This window comes from Trichosurus vulpecula, chromosome 2 (assembly GCF_011100635.1).
Source record: "Trichosurus vulpecula isolate mTriVul1 chromosome 2, mTriVul1.pri, whole genome shotgun sequence".
NCBI classification, from domain to species: domain Eukaryota; kingdom Metazoa; phylum Chordata; class Mammalia; order Diprotodontia; family Phalangeridae; genus Trichosurus; species Trichosurus vulpecula.
The window spans coordinates 346,672,686-346,695,362 of NC_050574.1; the positions used below are offsets into that span (position 1 = coordinate 346,672,686).

Sequence of the window (22,677 nt, forward strand, 5' to 3'; positions counted from 1 at the left end):
TACAGTCAAATGGATGGATGGTTCACAGGTTCTCTCTGAAGGTGCAAAGGAGTTGGTGGAGAAGGTTTCACAGTGTGGCCAAGGGAAACAAGTTATATAATTTAATGGAACACTTTAAAAAAGAGGAAGCTAACTGGAGCTTACACTCCAATATTTGGTATAGAGGATGAAGAGGCAGAAAAATTCTATGCAGAACTTAACAATATCCTCCAAATCAAGCCAATATATCACACTGATACTCAAATGTGGGAAAAAAAGAAAATGGACAAAAAAGTTGGAAGATACGACCCAATATGCTTTACAGACTAAGAAGTCTCGTGTGTTATGTAATGAATACTTTCGTACAGAATAAAAGGGGCTAGACTTAGGTATAAAAAAAATTGAAATCGACTATCTCTTAACAGACAAGATACTGATATAGTAACCCCTATCAGAATCAGCAGCTGATGCTCAATCGGACCAGTCAATCTGTCAGTTTACCAGTATTTATGAAGCACCTACTAATGTTCCAGGCATTGCAAAGTGTGCTGAGGATAAAAAGACAACTGAAACAGTGCTTGTTCTCAAAGAGTTTGTTTCTATGAGGGAGATGACATGAGGGGGCAGTGTGGTGTGTGGAAAGAACACAGTATTTGGAGTCAGAGGAGGACCCGGGTTAGATCCTTGGCACTATCATCTACTCTGTGTGATGCTGACCACCTTATTTAACCTCTCTGAGACTCAGTTTCCTCATCTGGAAAATGGGAAGAAAGAGGAGGGGTGGCTGGGCTGAATGACCTCAAAGATCTCTTCCAGATCCATGCATAATTAGAAACAAACAAATTAGATATAAGGTAATGGGAGTGAGTGGGCACTTGGAGCTGCGAAAGTTAGGAAAGGCTTCATGTAGATAGGAGGTGATGTTTGAATTGGCTATTAAAGGAAACCAGTGATTCTGAGAGGCAGAGGTGAGGATGGAGTAAATTCAAGGCACAAGAGACAGTCAATACAAAGCTGTAGATCATTAACTAGTTAGCACAAACATAAAATTTAATATCAAAATAGAACAATAATGATTAAAAGACATTACCATTTGCAATTGCTTCAGTCTGACCTATTCAAATGAACCAACAATACAAAAAAATGGAAAATTGAAAAAATATAAAGATATTGACCTTAGTTATTACCATGTCCTATGAAAAGGCAGAATAAAACAATGTTTAGAGAGCTGGCCTTTAAGGAACCAAGAAGACCTGGGTTCAAGTCTCACCTCTGACACATATGTGACCTTGAATAAATCACTTTCCCTTTCAGTGCAATAAGAAGCTCTGGACTATAAGCTGTAGCAGATGTTGATATACTTTGTGAGAGGGAGTTTCCTCACCTCAGAGTTCCCCTAGGCTCAGCCCCATCTCCTGTCCTATACAAGTTTAACATTCCCTGGGAGGATGAGCACCATCAAGCCCAGACACTGATCAAGACAGAAGACATTTGAATTCTTTGTCAATTAGAAAGAGGTGGCCCAAGAACAACTCCAATATAGACAAATTCATTTATAAAACATTCTAAGGTTGACAAGAACTGCTGAGAAAACTGGAAAGCAGTTTGGCAGAAATTAGGTTAGACCAACATATTATACTATTTACCACAATTAGCTCAAAACATATACACAACCTGAAAAGTCACACCATGAAAAAATTAGGAGGAAACCCGATGAGGTATCATCACTACTATGGCTAGGAGGGAAGAGTTCTTAACCAAACACAAAATAGATGTAACCATAAAAGATAAAATAGATATTTTTTACCATATGAAATTCAAAAGCTTTTCCATTAATACAAACAATACAACTAGGAAGTAGTTATTGGGCAAAAAAAATTGCCTCAATTATCTCTGACAAAGGTCCAATATCCAAGATAAATGGAAAACTAACAGATATACATGACCAAAAGTAATTTTCCAATACATTAGTTAGAGAACTGTTCTCAAAAGAATTGCAATTAGTAAGCATGTAAAAGATTACTCCAAATCACTGATCATAAAAGAAGTGCAAATCAAAACAGTTTTGAGGTTTCACCTCAAATTCGTCATATTGTCAAAGGTAATGAAAGACAGGAATAGTCAATGCTGGAGGGGCTGTAGAAAGACAAGGCACTCTATCAAACTCTTGGTGTAGCTGTGAATTGGTCTGACCATTTAGGAAGGGAATTTAGAATTACGCTAAGAAGGCAATTAAAAATGTCCCTATCCTTTGACCCAGAGACACCCCAATGAGGTCAAAGACAGAAAGAAGGGTCCTAACATTGATAGATCTTCTTAAATAGCAACAGCTTGAAAACAAAATAGATGCCCAACAATTGTACAAATTATATTATATGAATACAATGGAGGGTTATTGTACTGTAACAAGCAGTGAATAGGAGCACCGCAAGAAGGCATGAGAAGGCCTATGCACGGATACAAAGTGAAGTAAGCAGAACCAGGAAGACAATACACACAATGGATACAACAGCATAAAAGGAAAGAACAATGAAAAAAATTGAAACTTATCACTGTTTAATTATAATGACCATGCTTGTCCACACATAAAAGTTGATAAAATGAAAATTCCTCCCTTCTTTGTAGATATGAGAGACTATGAGTTTAGAACATTACATATGTCAGTCTTGGCTGCTATGATTACCCTGCAAGGAGGTACTCTTATTATCCTCATTTTATAGATGAGGAAATTGAGGCAAACAGGGGTTAAGTGACTTGCCCAGAGTCACATAGCTAGAAGAGTCTGAGGCCAGATTTGAACTCAGGTCTTCCTGACTCCACTGCAACCACCTTAAATATTTAGGGAAATGAAGGTAATATAAAAACAAGACATTAATAAAAAATTTAAAAATGATGGAAGATGATGATGGAATAGTATGAGCATTTATCATCTCACCAAACATCAAAAAGTAGGGGAAGCAAAAAATAAATCTACAGATGCTTACCATGAGAACCAAGTACTGCCTTTTGTATTACCTTCAATTTTATCAATTGTTTGTTTAACTGCATTCAACTGACAGTATGGTCCTTACTTATTTACATGTTTCCAATTCATTTTAGCTTCAAGGCCATAGCTATTAGCAACAAAAAAATGTATGTTGAGTTGTCAGATAGAAGAATTTTCTCTCAAGGGCTTTTTGATTATTCTCTGATCCTGTTGAGTTAGGACCAGAGGACTGTATCTATAAATATACTCATGCTGACTTCTAGGTTCCCAGTGTTCTTGAGCACAGTATCGTACTGAATAATCAATCAATAAGTACTTATTAAGTGCTTAATATGTGCCAGGCACTGAACACTAAATCAATGTAGGGAGTGTGGTGACTTCATTGCTGGAAAGAAAGTAGAACAAAGGTCACCAGCCCCACTCATGGACAGTCAGTTTTACCAGATGAGTTGCCCTGGGGCTAATGTACATGGAGCAAGGTACAAGATGAGAATTAAAAAGGATTGAAAGGAACTGTCCTACTCTTGCTCAAAGAGCAGATGCTGTTATAATGCTTACATTAAAGCATGCTAGACAGAGAACTCTTAGTGAGGAGACTCTCTCTACCAATGTAGAGAACAGCACCAGATCTGTATAGTGCCATTTTCTCTAGGGACAGTTAGGTGGTATAGTGAATAAGAGTACTGAAACCTGGAGTTGGAAAGATCCAAGTTCAAATTTGGCTTCAGATATTTACCAGCTCCGTGACTCTTGGCAAGTCACTTAACTTCCATCTGCCTCAGTTTCCTTGACTTTAAAATGGGGACCATAATAGCACCCACCTCCAGGGCTGTTATGAAGATCAAGTGACATAATATTTGTAAAGAACTTGGCACAGTGCCTGGCATATAGTAGGCAATAATAAATACTTGTTTCTTCCCTCTCTGCCCCCCTCCCTAGTCTAAGAGAGCTTCCTGAGGCAATTAGGGGTAAAATGGCTTGTTTACAGTCTCACAGACATCATGTATTAGATGTGGGGACTTAAATGTAGGCTAGTTGTTGGGTTTTTTTTGGGAGGGGAAGTATGCATTTTAAGTGCTATAACATTTTAAAATCCTTTTCACACTTAAACGAATTTGCTGATAGGATTTAAGAAGATTCTCTTTTTTAAAATCATTTCTCCAACACAACTATATTAATCCAAGGTGTGGGAGGACTTAATATGAATGTTTTTAGTCTGCATTGATAAGATCATTGTACACATTGTATACAGAACAAGGAACTTCTCTTTGACTCTGCATTGTTGGGACCACAACTGGAACATTTTAGTTTTTGTCGCCACAATTTAAGAAGGACATTGACAAATTGGAACAGCCAGGGAACAGTGAACAGGATAATAGTGATTGAAATAATTCAATCCAATTAAGCAAACATTTGTTAAATGTCTAGCACTGTGTTAGGTATAGGGTTACAAAGCTTAGAATAGGGGAATATAAAATATGTCACTATAATGCAAAATAACACATCATAAGCATAATAAAAGAAAAGCAAACAAAGTGATACACAACATCTCTAGGAGGCATGGGGAAGAATAAAGTTCTTCCTAAGAGTGAAGCAGGGGAAGACTTCATGAGGAGGTAGGATTTGAATTGGGACTTAAAATATGATTTATAAAGAGATGCCCATCAATTGAGGAATAGCTAAACAACCTGTGGTATATGATTGTAATGTAATATTATTGTGCTGTAAGAAATGACAAGCAGGATGATTTCAGAAAAACCTGGAAAGACTTACATGAACTGATGCATAGTGAAGTGAACAGAACTAGGAGAACGCTGTACACAGTAACAACCATATTGTTCGATGAAGAATTGTGAATGACTTAGCTATTCTCATCAGTACTATGATCCAAGACAATCCCAAAGGACTAATGATGAAGAATACTATCTACCTCCAGAGAAAGAATTGACATTGATTGAATACAGACCAAAGCATGCTATTTTTCACCCTTTTTTTTCGAGTCTTCTTGTACAAAATGATTAATATGGAAATGTGTTACCTAATTGCACATGTATAACTATATCTGAGGGCTTACCATCTCAGGTAGGGGGGAGAGAAGGGAAGGGAAGGAGGGAAGGATAGAATTTGGAAACTTTAAATAATTAAATAAATAATGAAATGTAATGTAATATTGTATTATATTATATTACATTATATAACATAACATAACATAATATAAATAGATTATATTTATATTAAATATAATAAAATATGTTAAAATATATTTAATAAATAATAGATAATACACATTATTATTTATATTATACAATTATATATTTATTATAATATTAAAAATAATAATTTAAATAAATGTATTAAATATAATTAAATTAAATATATAAATAAATAAACTAACGTGATATAAGATAAAAATAAATAAATAAAACTTTAAACAAAAGTGTTAAGAAATTGGAAAAAATAAGAAGGCTGAAAATGAAATAAAACATGATTTTCAATCCAACAGGTGGTGTGCAGTGGGGCAGAGAGGTGAGGATATGAGGAGGGCAATCTAGCTATTGAGAATTTCCTAAGCAAACAAGTGGAGGTGGGGACAGCATGGAGCATAAAGAAATGACAATGAGTAGTGCAGTACGGCAGAAGCAAAAGCTTGCGGTGGGGGCAAGCAGTAAGGAACAGGATAAGGTAAGGCTGAAAAGGTAGAATGCCACCAGGTAGATGTCATTCTTGAAAAGCAATAGCATTTGATGGTTCTTGGTAGTTATTGAATAGGCACTGAAGAGTTTTGAGCAGAAGAATGGCATGACCATATAGAGGAGGCAGATTAGTCTGACATAGGTCTGAAGTATGGGTTGAAGGAAGGAGAGTCAAATCAGTCAGTCAATAAACATTTATTAAGCCCCTACTTGTGCTAGTCACAATGCTTGGTGCTGAGGATATCAAGAGGCAAAAGACAGTCCCTACCCGCTAGTAGCTCACAATCTAACTGGGGAGTCAACTAGCAAACAAATATGTACAAACAAGCATACGCAGGATGAATAGGAAATAATTTTTTTAAAAGAAGGAACTAGGATTAAGAGGGTCTGAAAAAGGCTTCCTGTAGAACTATGGTTGTATTCTAGCTGGGACTTCAGGGAAGCCAGTAGATGAGGAAGGAGTGTTCCAGGCATGGGGACAATCTGTGAAAATACCAAGTGCCAAGAGATGGAGTATTGTGTTCATGGAACAGTCAGGAGTCAATGTCAATGGATCAAAGAGTTTGTGGTGGGGATTACGTGTAGGGAGACTGGAAAGGTATATGACGGGCTTTGAATGCCAAACAAAGGGTTTTAAACTGGGAATACTCATTAGGAAGTTACTGTAATAATACAAGAGAGCAATAATAAGAATCTCTACTTGTAACATTATAGGAATGATGAGGAGGAAACTGATAAATGCTTTTAACCACAGCATTCCTCTGCTCAAAATACTCAAGTGGTCCTCTGATGCCTCAGGTATAACAGGCAAGCTCCTCAGTTTGGTGTTTAAAGTCTTCCACATTCTGAAAACAATCTACCTTTCAAGACATTTTGTTTTATTTCACCTCACACGCTCTATGTTTTCACTAAACTGGAATACTAATTATTTTGTGAACTCAAAATTCCATCTCTCGCCATTCATCGTGCTTGGAATATGTTCTTCACAGCAGAGAGGGCTTTCTTCAAGGCCCAGCTCACCTCTTCTATGAAGGTTCCCAGAACTGTCTATTGCTTAGGGCTTTCTCCCTCCTCAAATCAATTTGTATTAATGTCTATTTGCATCCATACTGAATCTCTCTTCTCTTTATAGCAAGAACTGTCTTATTTTTGTCTGTTTCAGCACCATACTTGGTATCCCCACTACTTAACACCATGCACTGCACATAGTAGAAGTTTAATAAATATTTGTTCAATTGAATTGAATCGAAATGTAAACCTCACAATCCCCTCATATATTGCATTTATCACTTAGATACTTAGCTACTAGGACAGATCTAGGGGCATGTTTTCAAGTAGTGGAGATCACCATCAGTGCTTTCTCATCCTGTGTGATCCTTGTCCCTATTCTTCAATAAATCTTCCATATGCATTGACCTAGCATGCAGGATACCTTCTTTTCTGTCTCCTGACACTTCATGGCATGGCAGTGGAGTTTGCGGGCTGTATGCTCACTCCTTGCTCTTGCTACATAACTGGCTCAAATACTTTTCTAGTGATGCACTTCTTTTAATGATATCCCACTATATCACCTCTCATGCAGTACTTCATTGGCAATATGTCACAGCCCGCTCATACCCAGAATGCACCTTTCCATTGTCCTTCAGGTGACCTGCAATTGTAATTCTTCAGAAAATATGGTATTCCATGACTTGTAGCAATGGGAGAGCAAATGTCTGTTGTGAGGCTCAAATGATATATGTAAAGTTCTCTACAAACTCTAAAATTACATACACACACACTTATATAACTGCCTGTTTTTAATTATTATTATATAGTATCAAGAAAAATATTGGTGTTCAAAAAATGGGCCTTTATTTCAGTGAGAAATGATGTCCTTCACTTTGTCTCCTATGAGCCTTTTATCAATTCACTCCCAATTCCTGAAATATTGCTACCCCCCCACACACACATTCAATTTCTGCCTGCTAACATAAGACCCATTTCAACTACTAACCTTTTCAGATCTCTTTTTGTTGAAAATATGACCTGATAGTAAGAGCACTGTGTTAGGGCCAGGTTCCAGTTTGGCCCTGACATTTAACTAGCTGTTTGACATTGCACAAATCATAGACTCTCTGGTCCTCAGTTTCTTCATCTGTAAAATAGAGATATAATACTTGCATTTCCTACCTCCCAGGGCTTTTTGAGAAAAGCACTTTGTAAAGATTATTTGAAAAGGCACTTTGACCCCTCCAGAATTCAAATATCCTTTTCTTTGTACTTTTCTTGTGTATTGGAGATCATAAGATTTAGAGATAGGATAGCTCTTAGAGGTCAACTTATCATGTTCTCTTTTGTTTTATTGTCATTTTTATACTTTAATCCTCCCTAACTAGATTGGAAACTCCTTGAGGGCAAGAAAGGTTTCCCACTTTACCTCTGTATTTCTCATTCCAAGTACAATGAACAAGCATTTATTAAGCCACCATTTAATGTGCCTGGTGCTGTGCTAGGTGCCATGGACAAAGACAAAAATGAAACTGTTCCTGTCTTCACTGGCCTTACATTCTGTTGGAGAGATAACATTTACATATGTCAATTCATGCAATGCTGATATAAAAGAAATACAGGGAAATATATTTTTGGGGGTGCTATTATCTAAGAGGATAAGGAAGAGCCTTATGTAGAAAGTGCCCTTTGAGCTTTGAAGGAAAGTCAGGATTCTAAGGGGCAGGGGTGGGGAAGGAGTGATCACTTCCTAGGCATGCAGACAACTTTGTGAAACAACAGGTTGGATGGGACAGGATCTGTTGTTTATGAGGATCAACAAGTAGGACAGTTTGGCTAAACCATAGCATTGGTGCAATGCTTTACCCAGTGTTGCTACATAATAGATGTCTGCTGAATCAAAGAAAGAATTTGATTGTGAAAATGATATGAAGATCCTTTTTTTTTCCGGATGATTCTCTGCTTAAATTTGGATTTAGCATAGGATTTGGGACAGTGACAGCAGAAGATGAGTTTTCTTATTTCCACAGTTAGGATGGACATAAACTATTTTGAAGCAAAAAGAATCAGCAATTATGTCAAATTACATATATTATGATAAGGGAGAGTTAAGTCTCATGGGGAAGTAGGAAATTAAATTCTCAATGTATTGGAGCAGCTCTTTATATGTGAAATGCAGCTGCACTACATCAGGCCCATTTTGGATATTCACTTATAAACAGGTGGTGGTAATGATGCTAATAACATTTTAAATATTAAATCTCAGCTTTACCATTTCCATTAATATTTTCTTCAATAAAAACAAATCCCAACAAAACAGTTATTCTATTTAGTTGTTCAGTCGTGTGTGACTCTTCATGACCCCCTTTGGGGTTTTCTTGGCAAAGATACTCTAGAGTAGTTTGCCATTTCCTTCTCCAGCTCATTTTATAGATGAGGAATCTGAGGCAAACAGGGTTAAGTGACTTGCCCAGGGTCACATAGCTAGTAGGGGTCTGAGGCCAGATTCATACTCGGGATGATGAATCTTTCTGACTCCAGATTTGGAGCACCATCCATTGTACCACCTAGCTGCTCTTCCATTTAGAGCTATCTGCTAATAGCATATATTTTCTATCATGGACAAAGAACGTTAAAATGACAACATTAACCAAAGAGATTGTGTACAGCAAATGAGATAATTAGCTTGATTATCTTACATGAGAATCAAGAAATATATTTATGTAATCCCAGAAAGAAAAACTCTTAAAAGATATGTCCTCTTCTTGTCCATTACTTCCATTCTTATTATGAGTATGAGGGCAAGTATAGTGCAAGGTGGGTAGCCCACTTGGGAGAACATACTAAGATCAGGCGCGATCAGACCAGTCACATGTAACAACTTCCTTTCAGTTATATAAGGGCTGGCCCCCTATATCCCTCTGATATTTTGATGTGCCACTTTCAGAGTAACAGAAAATTATTGGAGCTGGCAGTAAGCCCCCCAAATTAGTCAAGAGAGAGTGGTTCTCTCCTAAATCAAAAACAAGTTCAACTCCATAACATGAATTCGGGTGGGAGAGAGACAGAAAAAAAAATAATTTCCCCCTGTATTCAGGGAAAACACATTTTCCAAATCAGGAATTCTTAATCTGGGGTCCACAGGCCTCCAAGTGTCCGTGGATAGATTTCAGGGAATCAATGAACTAGGATAGGAAAATTACTCCTTTATTTTCATTAGCCTTTAGCTGAAATTTAGCATTTCCTTCAATTATGAATATAAGCAAAACTAAAGAGTCTGAGGAGTCTTTAGACTTCACTGGATTATCAAAAGAGTCCATAACACAGAAAAGGTTAAGAGCTCCTGCCATAAATGAGAGGGGAGAAGTGAGCTTACGTTCAAAGTGCTTTGAGCTCTTGCTGTGTAGAGTAGACATGCACCAATGTCGAAGGACTCAGGGCATTATGAAGGGGGCCAAGTCCTCTCTAAAAATCCTTTCTTATAACGCTACAGGCCCGAAGTACCTGTGCAGGAAAAGAAACATGACCAAATGGATTGGTAGTTTTGTAAGATCATGGCAATGATTGGGAACACCGAACTGGTTGGTCAACATGAACACGCCACTCTCTAAACAACAAGGAGCCTGAGAACTGGGATGACTCCATCCTGAGGCCAACCCAATGATTTGTGAATGCCAGCCTGGAACTTCCATAGCATGAGAAGTCTCAGCCTCGCCACTCAATCTGCACTACTGGCTAACTCTGCAGTCTATAAGACCTCCATACCAGCTGCCTGTCCCCTGGGTATGAGGATAACCTGCCAGAATCCATTCTGCAATGCTTAGCATATGTTCCCATCCTGCCTTTTGCTCATCTGCTTCCTCTCCCAGCAATTCTGACCCTCCTATTATCTATCCTCCCACTGCCTGCTCCCTTGTTCCTACCCCCCTCAACACCACCCCACCACCATCCTATTCAGAATCTACCCACCCTTTCCACTGTGCCTCTGAACACCTTCTTCACAGGTAATAAACTTGCTTGCATCTTAAACCTTTTTCTTTCTCATTCCTTTCATCTTCTCGTGTTCATTCAGATTTGACTCCCTCCTGTTACACCATCCCTGGCCACCCTTTCCAGCCCTGGCTGTACTTTTCTTCATATCTAACAACTCACAAACCATGGTAGAAGACAGGACTTCGATGCTCCTCATGCTCACTTCTAGCCTCTCTCACCAAAACTCAGTACCCTCTTCTCCTCGGAGATTCGTTCAATCCATATTTATCACCAAATCAAGATTCTGGTAGCTATTATCTACCTATTTCCAGGACATTCTGTTTTCTTCCTCAATGAATTCAGGGCCTCGCTCACAATCTTTTCTCTCCTCCCCAACTCTTGCTGTCATGCCAGTGGACTTTGACACTTATCACCTCAAACACACCAATATTCCAGCTCCTCAGCTGACTCCTGTCCCATGACCTACTTCTTCCCTTGATATTGCTAATCACTTATGAGGGCTCTACTTCCACATTCATGAACTGTGAAATTCCTTTTCTGATTATAATCTTTTATCATCCTATCTTTCCCCGTGCCTTATGACCCCTATCTCTGTTCTTGTCTTCACCATGACTACTAGTCCCTCTACCCTCTCATCATCCCTGTACTGACTACACTCTCCTCCCTACCCCATCTTGACCCCTTAGGAGAATCACTCCATCTCTACACTGTCTTCTCTTAAGTTTCTTGCCTCCTTAACCTAAAGTGCAGGTCTGACCATGTCACAGACTACTCCCACCCCCATCCCCTTACTCAACTAGTTCCAGTGGCTTCCTCTCACCTTCAGGATCAATATAAAATCCTCTGGCTTTAAAAGCCTTTTATAACCTGGCCTCTTCTTACCTTTCTAATCTTCTTACACTTCACTCCCTTCCATGTATTCTTCTGTCCAATGACACTGGCCGCCCTGCTGTTCCTCAAATAAGATGATCCATCTCCTAACTTTGGGCATTTTCACTGGCATTCACATGCTGGAATTCTCCCCTTCCTTCTTCTCTGCCTCCTGGCTTTCTTTAGTCTAAGCTAAAATTCCACCTTCTTTAAGAAGCCATTCCTTAAAAAAATTTTTAAAACATTTTTATTTAAAGCTTTGAGTTTCAAATTCTACCCCTCCCACTGCTTTTGCTTTGCCTGAGATCATGATTACTACCCGTGCTTTCTTTGCTTCAGCTGAAGCTTAATAAACTCTGCTCCAGCCCCTAATCTTTAGTCTGTGTGTATCTCACTGCTTCAAATGCGTTTCTTGTGAACAATATAGTATAAGATTCTGGTTTTTAATCCATTCTGCTAGCTGCTTCCATTTTATGAATGAGTCCATTCCATTCACACTTACAGTTATGATAACTGTGTATCTCCCTCCATGCTATTTTCACTTGTTTATCCCCCTCTCTCTTACCCTCATCCTTTCCCTTCTCATAAGTGTTTTACTTCTGATCACTGCCTTCCTCAATGTACCCTCCCTTTTATCAGTCCCCTCTCCCCCTTCTATTATTCCTGTCCCCTTTTACTTCCTTATACGGTAAGATAGATTTCTATATCTAACTAAATGTGTATGTTATTCCCTCTTTGAGCCAATTTTGATGAGAGTAAGATTTAAGTTTTTCCCCCCAGCCTCACCCCTCAATGTTCCCCTCCATTATAATAGCTTTATAATGCCTCTTTTATGTGGGATAATTTATCCCATTCAATCTCCCTCCTCCTTCTTCCAGTGCAATTTTCTTTCTCAACTCTTTATTTTGTTTTTCAAGGTTACCTTACATCCATGACTTCTGTCTGCATATACTCCTTTTAATTGCACTTATAGTAATAAAGTTGTTGAGTTACAAATATTATCTTACCATATAGAAATAGAAACAATTTAACCTTATTGAATTTCCTATGTTTTCTTTCTTGTACCTTTTTTATCTTTTTATGCTTCCCTTGAGTCTTGTATTTGGAGGTCAATATTTTTTATTCAGCTCTAGTCTTTTAATTAGAAATGCTTAAATATCCATTTCATTATCCATTCATTATCCATTATCCTCAATATCCATTCATTAAATATCCATTTCCCCCCTGAAAGATTATATTCAGTTTGAAAGATTATATTCAACAATCCTAACTCCTTTGCTTTCCAGTATGTCATATTCCAAGCCCTCTGGTTCTTTAGTGTGGAAACTGCCAAATCCTGGGTTATCCTGACTGTAGTTCCATGATATTTGAATTGTTTCTTTTGGCTGCTTGCAGTACTTTCTCCTTGCACTGGGACCTCTGGAATTTGGCTATGATGTGCCAGGAGTTTTCATTTTGGGATCTCTTTCAGGCAGTAATTGGTAGATTCTTTTAATTTCTATTCCCCACCCCACCCCCCGGTTCTAATATATCAGGGCAGTTCTCATTGATAATTTCTTGAAAGATGTTGCTCAGGCTTTTTTTTTTTAATCATTACTTTCAGGTAGTCCAACAATTCTTATATTATCTCTCCTGGATCTTTTTTCTAGGTCAATTATTTTTCCAATGAGAAATTTCTTTTTTTCTTTTTCTTTTTAACTTTTTTTATTTTGTTTTATTATATCTTGATGTCTCATAGGTGTCTCATTGATGTCCCATTAGTTTTCACTTGTTTAATTCTAATTTTTAAGGAGTTATTTTCTTCAGTGAGTTTTTGTACTTCCTCTTCCATTTGGCCAATTCTATTTTTAGGGAGTTATTTTCCTCAGTAAATTTTTGTATGTCTTTTCCCATGCTGTTGACTCTCTTTCCATGATTCTCCTGCATTACTCTCGTTTCTTTTCCCAATTTTTCTTCTATTTCTCTAATTTACTTTTTAAAAGCCTTTTTAAGCTCTTTCAGGAATTCTTTTTGGGCCTGAGACCAAGTTACATTTTTCTTTGAGGCTTCACATGTAGCCATTTTGACACTATTGTCCTCTTCTAAGTTTATGCCTCGATCTTCCTTGTCACCATAGTAACTTTCTCTAGTCAAGCTCTTTTATTTGTTTCTTGTTCATTTTTTCTGCCTTTTTTGTGACTGGGCATTTTTATATGAGAGTTGGCCTCTGGTCCTGCACTGTCCCAAGCTTTTTGTGCTGGGGCTCTGGGGCCTTCACGGGGCTTCAGGGCTTAGCTGCTTGCTTTCTTTGGAGGGTGGTCTTCCCTTTTGACTTGTACTGGGTTGGGTGTGAGGGGTACCATCTCTTGGTCTTTCCTGGATGTGGGGTTTAGCTGCTGGCCTACCCTAGGGGTGGGCCCTGCTGCTGGGTTGCTATAGTAATAGAGTCTCTCTGGTGGTAGGCCCTAGAGGAGAGATCTTGTTGATGCTCGGCCCCAGGGGTCAAGCAATGGGGTCAAGGCCTGGCTGGAAACTTGTGCTAGGGGTGGGGTCACTGGAGTGGGACCTTGCTGCACTACACAGACTGTTCACTTGCCTAGGGGACTGCTGGTTTGCAGGAAGGAGCCACCCCCCCCGCCCCCCACTGGTGAATCGCCCAGACTTGGAGCTCTGCTGCAGGCCTCCTGCTGTGAGTCTGACTGCTGCTATTGCTCATGGGCCTCTCTCTCCTCCTACCCCAGTGAGTCAGATCTTTCCTGCTGTGCAAGCAAGCTGCTTCCCTGCTCCTAGGTCAATTCTGAGGTGGTTTTCAAGTTGTATGGAGGGGGATTTGGATGTGCTTTAGACATCTTGGCACTGGAACTAAGAAGCCATTCCTGGTCTCCTCTTAATGCTTTGCAAACCTTAAAGCACTATATAAATGCTATCTATTATTATAACTATAATCATATAATATAACAAGGTAGTGCAGTGGATAGAGCCCTGGGCCTGTAATCAGGAAGAACTGAATGCAAATCTGACCTCAGATCCTTACTAGCTGTGTGACCCTTGGCAAGTCACTTAACTTATTCACCTCAGTTTCTTCATCTGGAAAATGGTGATAATGATAGCACTTGTCTATTGGGGTTGATATAAGGACCAAATGAGATAATAATTGCAAAGTGCTTAGCAGACTGCCTGGTACACAGTAAGCACTATATAAATGTTAGCAAGTAGTAATAGTAGTAGTAGTAGTAGTATAAAGCTAGTGTCTTCTTGAGATTATTTCTAATTTATCGTTTTTATAATTTGTTTGCTTCAGACACTTGCTCTGTGATCCTAGACAAGTCACTTAACCCTATTTGCCTCATCTTCTTCATCTATAAAATGAACTGGAGAAGGAAATGGCAAACCTCTCCAGCATTTTTGCCAAGAAAACTCCAAACGGGGTCACTGAAAGTCAGACAACTGAAAAGACTGAGCAACAATAACTTGTCTGTATATAGTTGTTTGTATTTTGTTTTCCACATTAGATTGTAAGCTCCTTGAGGGCAAGCACCCTTTTTACTTTCCTTTGTATCTTTAGCACTTAGTTGCTGACACATAACCAGTGCTTAGTAAATGTTTATTTACTTGACTTGACACAGTATGAAGACACAGAAACAGAAGCAACAAGAAAGCAGGACCCTCTGGGAGAGGTAGGTGGGTGCTGCCTTTACTGTGGTCTCCAATTTTCATGCATACTCTTGGTAGACCCCTAACTTGGTTTATGAATCTGTGGCTGCAGTGATAAGTGCAGACCCTCTGGGTAAGGGAGGAGAGGAATGGCCCTACTCCTTTTCTGGAAGGGCAGGATATAAGTTCCTTTTCTGTTATTTATATTCCTTGTGTTAAATTGATTTTATCTTTGGCTAGATTAATAGTCTGGTGCTTCTATGGGTGGGTCAAGGCAAGAGTAGATGTGAGGACTGAGTATTATAGGAGGAGAGTTTGAAAGAAGTCAAATTCAAACATTCTCAAGGCCTGAGTGAGCCCCCTGGGTGGGACAAATATGAACCATGTAGATTTTTATTGGAGGGGAGCCCTAAGATTAAATACAGGAAACAGTCAGAGGAGAGAGGTCAAGGATTCTCAGCTTGGCATATGGGTTGCAAACACAATTAGCTGTTTATATAGCTATAATTTATCACTGGAATATAAACACTGTATAGACCAAATATATTCCAGTACTATTATTAAGGACTGAATAGAAAGTATAAAATTTGGCCTTAGGAAACTGGCATAAACAGATTTAAACACATATTGTAGACCTTAGATAAGATAGAGCTAAAGTAATAATAAAGCTACCCATTATTTTCAGGTTGTTGTGAAATATAATACACTGCCGAAAGGTGGACGTATCAAATAGATAAACAATATAACAAAACTATTTTCAGAGGTGGGTGGCATAAAGAAAAGAGCGCTAGCGGGAAGTTAGGAGGTATGGATTCTGTTCCCTAGTGAGGCAATTAACTTATTGTGTAACCTCAAGCAAGTCACTCCTCCTCTTTGGGCCTCAGTTTCCTTATCTGCAAAATGCAGGGGTTGAACCAGATGATTTCGAAGATCACTGAATCATAGAATTTAGAGCTAGAAAGAAACATAGAGATCAGGCAACTCAGCACTAGAGTGGTAGAGTCAGATAGACCTGAGTTCAAATTCTGCCTCAGACACTTACAAGTTCTGTGACCCTGGGCAAGTCGCAATTGCTTTCTGCTTCAATTCCCCCATCTATGAAATGGGGATGATAATAACACTTCCATCCCAAGTGAGGAGCAGATAAAATACGTAAAGGGCTTTGCTAAACTTAAAGCACTATACAAGTGCTGCTTCTGTTATTGTTGCAGTTGTTGGAAATTTCTATCACGAGGAAATCGAAGCCTGGGAAATATAAAGGACTTTACTTAAGATCACATACATCAAGCACTCAAGTATTTGAGGTGGGATCTGAATCCGAGTCTATGATTCTTGATTCTAAATTCGATGCTTTTCCTAGTTAACCTCTCTACCCTTCACGTTCTCTTCCTCTCCATGCTCCTCATGCTTTCTCTTCTTTGAATAGTCCTCGAATTCCCTCCTCCCTGGGTCTAACTCACAACCTCTTGCCCTCAGGAATTTGTCAAACTTTTTCTCCTCCACTGAATACGAATTCGTGCTTCTGGTCTCTCTATGCTCGCGTGGCTTCTCCTGCCCTCATCCCATTCTTCCTGTTACCAGCGATCCCCTGACTCTAGAGCAAGACTTCTATGCTGAAGCCCGAAGTTAGGTTTTTTGGTAACCTTTTGTTTCCTTTATAATCCTATGTATTTTATTTAAAAACCCTATTCTGAGAAGGGGTCTTTTCCAGACTGCCAAAGGAGAAACAGTGGAGAACCCCTGCTCTTTGGACTTACGAAAACGCTCTTCAGTTCTCATGTTCCCCAATTACTCTTTCCTATAGATTTTCCCAGGGATCATCATTCACCCTCCTCTCTCCCCCATGCTTTTTAGCTCTGAAATCCAGTGAAATATGTCAAGCTTAAAAACCTATGTGGAATAACTGGTATCTCTGAAACCACATAACTCTCTGTAAGGGAAAGAAGCTCTATGGAATGATGGCTAGATTTTCATCTATCTCCAGATCAAATACAAATACCTGACTCTTGCTTTCATCAGCTAGTGCCTCCCTAACTAGTTTTTCTCATCTTGTAATAAACCTTGCCCTACATTCTCCATTCCAGACAGACATCCTCTGGTGGCCTGCCAATATCACCTTTGACTTTGTCCCAGAAGCATGGAACATCCTTGTGACTCTACTGTATCTCCATGTTCCTTTAAAGTAGATCTCAGAAAATGAACTGCTGTTACTCTCCAACTTGCCCAACCCAATCATTACTTTTCCCAGTTCCTTCTTTTGCTCACTGTATCCATTTACGTTACTCAAGATTTTGCACAACATAAGGACTTCTGATGTTGGATTTACCTAAATAGGGTTACACAGGCTTGGCTGAATGTATCTCTCAGTTGGTGTTTTTATGTGGAAGATACAATAGAGAAAAGTGATGAAGACATAGCTCTCAGAAGCATGTTCCTCCCAACGCAAACAAACAGGGTGGGGGTGGGGAGGGAGACAGGCACCTTTCTTTTCTCCTCCATATCAAAGAAGCATGGGAAAGCAACTGAGAGAAACTGAACTTTTGTTATAGACCAATATAAAAATAATATTTACGTACAGAACATGAGAACTAGAACAGGTTCTAGTCTAATCCTCTCATCTTACAGACGGAGATACGGAGGCTCACAGAGGTTAAGTGACTTTTCTCTGGTTATATGCACCTTGCAGGTGGCTTAGGCTTTATATCTAGGTCTTCTCACTCTAAGTACCCTGCTCTTGCCACATCATCACACTGTTTCAATGAAACAGTACTGTCTGAAAAAAATCAAGTAGTATCTGGACTGAACTTTCTAATCCTTTAAATTAGGACCAGGCTAAATTTTTGTTTTTATTAATTTTTAAGGCACTTGTGCACTAATGATTCTTTGCTTGTATAGCAAGTTGCACAAAGCCCTATAATCTCTTATGAGCTTTCCATTCCCATAATGCAGAAAGTGCTAACGCATCCTCCGATGGCATGTTTTACCCTGATTGTCTGAGCTTCCTTACCAATGAGGGGTAGAGAACAGAAAACTCACACGAAAGAACAGGGTGTTTTTCAAGCCTACCTTTGGTTAAACCTGTAACCAAACATCACACTATGATTCATGATCAGGATGGAGGGAAGCCAGTTTCTGTAACCCCACATTAGAAAATGATATGATGTTATGTGAGTTTAGGGAATGAGAACTGCAACCACTTCTCCCAACTTTTCCCAGATTGAATGGCTCTATCTCCTCACTTCACAAACCTGGGGTGTGATGTAACTGGGGTTGAGCCAAGCTAGGCCACGGAACATCACTGTGATTCTGCAGTAATGCTCTTGTCTTCTAACACAAACACTCAGAGGTGGGAAACTCTAAGCTTTTGTACACAGGACATATGAGAGGAAATATGCAAATGGTATCAACACTAGCCCCTCTGGCCATCGGAGGGGAGCACATTAAAAGAATGTTCCTCTTTCTTTGTCCCCAGAGGGTTTCTTGTCAGAGGAGAACCGAACTGCTATGCATTTTATTACAATATACAAGCATATCTATAGTTAAGGAGTAAACTTGCTATTGGTATGATGTTTTTCCCCCTCATGGAAAAAAACTTGTACATTAGCTATTGCCAGCAATGGGTTTATAATTTTCACCAATTTATCACTCACCATTCACTCAGTCCTTAGAATATCAACTGGTAGTATATGATCCAATTTTTAAAAATTGGATCTGCTGGTGTTTCTAAAGCATAACAATATAAAAACAGTATTTGTAAACAGGGAATAATAGGCACATATTTACATACCATTGTAAAGCCACAAAGCACTTTATTGATGCTATTTGTTAGGAATTACACAACCATTCTAGATACGGATAATGCAAGTTTGATCATTCCCGTTTTATATATCCAGTACCAAATGTACAGTGACTTGCCTATGGTCACAGAGCTAGTAAATGGCAGAGTCAGGAAAAGAACACAGATTGTCCGACTCCCCGAATTCAAGGCTATTCTCATTATGATATACAGCTTCATGGATGTTATTTCTATCTATTCTTACACTGATTTTCAGTTTTGATTTTCAGCAGATCTCCCCTCCTGGCATGAAAATCAGTAGGGCTCGACAGAAGCAGTACATCAACCATAAATGAAATGATGGTCCTAGCATGTCATTACCTCAAGGGAAAGAGGTGCTCTCTGTGGCTACCTCAATAGTAAAATTCGAGATTTACCCAGAAAAAAAGCCCGGAGTGGGAGAGGGACAGCAGGCTCTGAGACATAGATCAAAACGAAAAGCTGGAGCGTGGGAATACTGCAAAGCACGAAAAAATGACAGTGACCTGGCTGGCACTAAGAAGAAGGGAGGTTAAGAAGAGTTACTCCTCTGGTCTGATGGGTGATTTGTGGAATATTGATATGTCAGGAAATCCAGAGTTCAGAGGAGAAAGGGACTGAGGATTTCTCTTGGTTCTTCTCTCCACCTACTCCTCTCTTCCCCCCTCCCCACCCCCACCCCGCCCCACCTGGAAATGAGTTGCAGGGGATATAGGACATGGAGATGCAGCACTGTCCTTACCCAAGCTCACAGATTTTGCAAGTTCCCAAGAGACTTGGAATAGAAAAGCCTCTTACCTGCTCTGGTTTGCTGGTGTAATTGAAGGAGTAGATCTCCTCCGTGCTGAGGTTCACCACCCCGCTGTAAACGCGATCAAAATCGGCTCCCCTGGCGGTATCTTGGGAGCGGCCACTCCTCGTCCGAGCCCGGGGGAAGCTCCTTGGCGGTCCCCCGTATGGTGGAGGGAGCTGGGGCACTGCAGCTAGGAGCCAGGGCAATAAATAGAGCACGGCGAGCCCTAAAGAGCCCCGCATTGTGGGCACCGAGCGCTGTCTCCTTCACTGGCAGCCTTAGAGTTAGCGCGTAGCTGGAATTTAAAAAAAGAAAAGGAGGGGAAAAGGCAGACTATGTTACCTTTTAAAAGCCGCCTCTATTGGGGCTGGCTAATGTTTCACTCAGTGCAGCCTGGGCGCTGTCTGACTTCCCCCACTGGTTTGCGCCAGGAATCTGCTAGCAATAGATAGACTGATAAAATATTGATCTAGCCTTGATGGGAAGTAGAAGGATGAGGGGTAGGAGGTGGGAGGAAACAAGGACGACTGATGTTTTCTTTTTCTGGATTAGAAACCCAGGTCCTCTACTTTCATGCCCACAAGAATCCTTCACCTACTCAGCCAGTATTTCGCCTTTGCTCTCACTTCCCTCCTCCCCAACCTTCCACCCTCACCCCAAATTGGATTTTCTATCACTTGGGAACTTCAAGAGGATGCACCCAAAGTTGAGAGCGTCAAACTAGTTGTCTCCCGGAGGTAATTCAGTCCATTTAAGATCAATCTATGACTTCGCCGGGGGCGGGCGGGGAGGGAGGGAAGGGAAGGACGAATTAGCAGTAGGCATATTAAGCAGCTAAAACTGAGGGAACAGTGAGCTTAATCCAGATCCTAACCCAAACTAGAATGTTTGACTTTTTTCCCAAGCTGAAACCTATTTAAAACTACTAGCTTAAATATTAATCTAAAATCTTTTCTCCTTTAACAGAGCCTTCTTATAAACACCTGTCCCACTTTTTATTTCCCCCACAAGAAGTCATATCTCACCATATATATACATATGTAAATATGTATAACCATAAAAATAAATGTAGTAAAGAGAACAATTATGAATGCTAGCTGGTCTAGTTCCATAAGACACCAAAGACAAATAGCAGCAATTGTATTTATCCAAAGGTATGTTTCAACCAAGAATAATTCTTTCCCTCTATTTTTCTATTCAACATGTCTTCTAAGACTTCAAGAGAAACACCTAATAGTCAACACTTTACTTTTCTTTAAAGACAGAAATCATTGCCTGGTAAAGAAAGGAAGAACAGTGTAATTAAAAACTAAAGAATTCTAGGATGAGATCGTATGACCATGTATCTGTGAATTAAAGGGGAAAGCTTTGAAGGGCAAATATTATATACAGAAGGGAAAAGAACCCAACAATAATACTCCTCTACAAAAATCCCCAAATCATGAGCCTCCTTGGTAAACACTAATCCCATCATATAAATTGGACACATTATTCTAATAGTTTCAGGTTGTATGTATTTGACAGAAGAATGTTAAGAAGATTCAGTAAGATCATTCAAAACAAAACAAAAGCAAACAAAATTTTGTTCAAAATGCCTGAATTCTTAGATTATGTTCCTTAGTCTTTAAAAGTTAAAGCATTATTTTTCAATAAGTCTATGATATTCAGCTGAACATCAAAAGTTAGTGTTGTACCAATGAAGGCCATATTTTCACATGGTATTTGCTTATGCTGTCAAACTCTTAAAAGAGAGCATTCTGCTAACAATGCTGAAGGAAATCAGGCATTTCTTAATACTTAGAAGTATATTCATGAACCTGTAATGTGCTCATAAACTTGTGGACAACCAGGCTGCTATTTCTCAGACTTGAATTCAACTTGAAATTGAATTTCAGGGTAGAGTTTGCTTGAATCAGATCATTCAAATATTTAAATGACTTTGTGCTCTTAACAATGCTTTATTTCCTCCAGTGATGCAGATCATAACCCATCCATGCATGCCTTTCATGTGCCAAATGCCCATACTGTCCCATAAATTTAACATAGGGCATCCACCCAACAGGCTGAGGGCTTCCACACTTTCTCTTGACATCATGAAGATATGAAAATTGGTTATCCCTTCACCAGGAAACCATCCCATTTTGGTTTTTGACCACATATTGCTTTGAGGACATATCCTATATCCATTTTCACTATAGACACCAGGCATCTATATACTGATAAACAAGTCCAACCTGTTGCATATCATAACCTGGACAACAGGTATTTTTCATTATTTGATTTTTGTTGGACAAACTCTTTTGAGTGGTTATGGAGCTCATTCAGCAGGTTCTTCAGTGTTCTGTTGCTTAATGTAATCAGCAGAATGTCATTTGCAAACAGGACCATCTGGAGGACCTCGCGATCTATAAGGAATCCCTTTTCAATTTGGATTCCTCCAAGACACTAGCAAATACCTTTGTTGAACATGTAATTCCATTTTGTGCCTCTTTGATAGTAATCATCAGATGGGCATCAAGCAAGGTTATTTCTGTTAGAGCTTTCAAGAAATCTTACATAGTTTTTTTTTAATAGAATGGAGATATCTTACTAGAAGATATATTGGTGGTAGAGATTTTCTCTACCCAATCAAATGTTTTTCTATGAGCAAAGTGGGATCTTGCATTGCCTTCATCTTCCAGTCAATTGCACGATGGTAAAGATGTGACATGCTGTAGAACATTGCCGGTGAAAGTCTATATTGTTACTGCTCATTAAGAATGCCCTTGCAGATTGGTCTCCTAAGAACTTCATAGAGATGGGAAAGTAAGTGTAGAGTTTAGTATTTTTTGTTGCTCTCTGCGTCCTTCTTTTTGTATAGTAATAAGGTTTCAGCTATTTTTCTCACATCTTACCTGAGAATCGAAGTCTTGGAAGTCTTGATGCC

General features: G+C 39.2%; 1 protein-coding gene across 1 annotated transcript in view; it reads right to left on the reverse strand.

Annotated features, from left to right (window-relative positions):
• SIDT1 (SID1 transmembrane family member 1) overlaps positions 1-20,039 on the reverse strand; it is a 172,469-nt gene extending 152,430 nt beyond the window's left edge. Inside the window, exon 1 of the mRNA XM_036745918.1 lies at positions 19,757-20,039. Within this exon, the coding sequence (XP_036601813.1) occupies positions 19,757-19,993 (237 nt within the window). The 5' untranslated portion in view covers positions 19,994-20,039. The remainder of the gene's footprint in view (positions 1-19,756) is intronic.
• Positions 20,040-22,677: the final 2,638 nt, after the last annotated feature.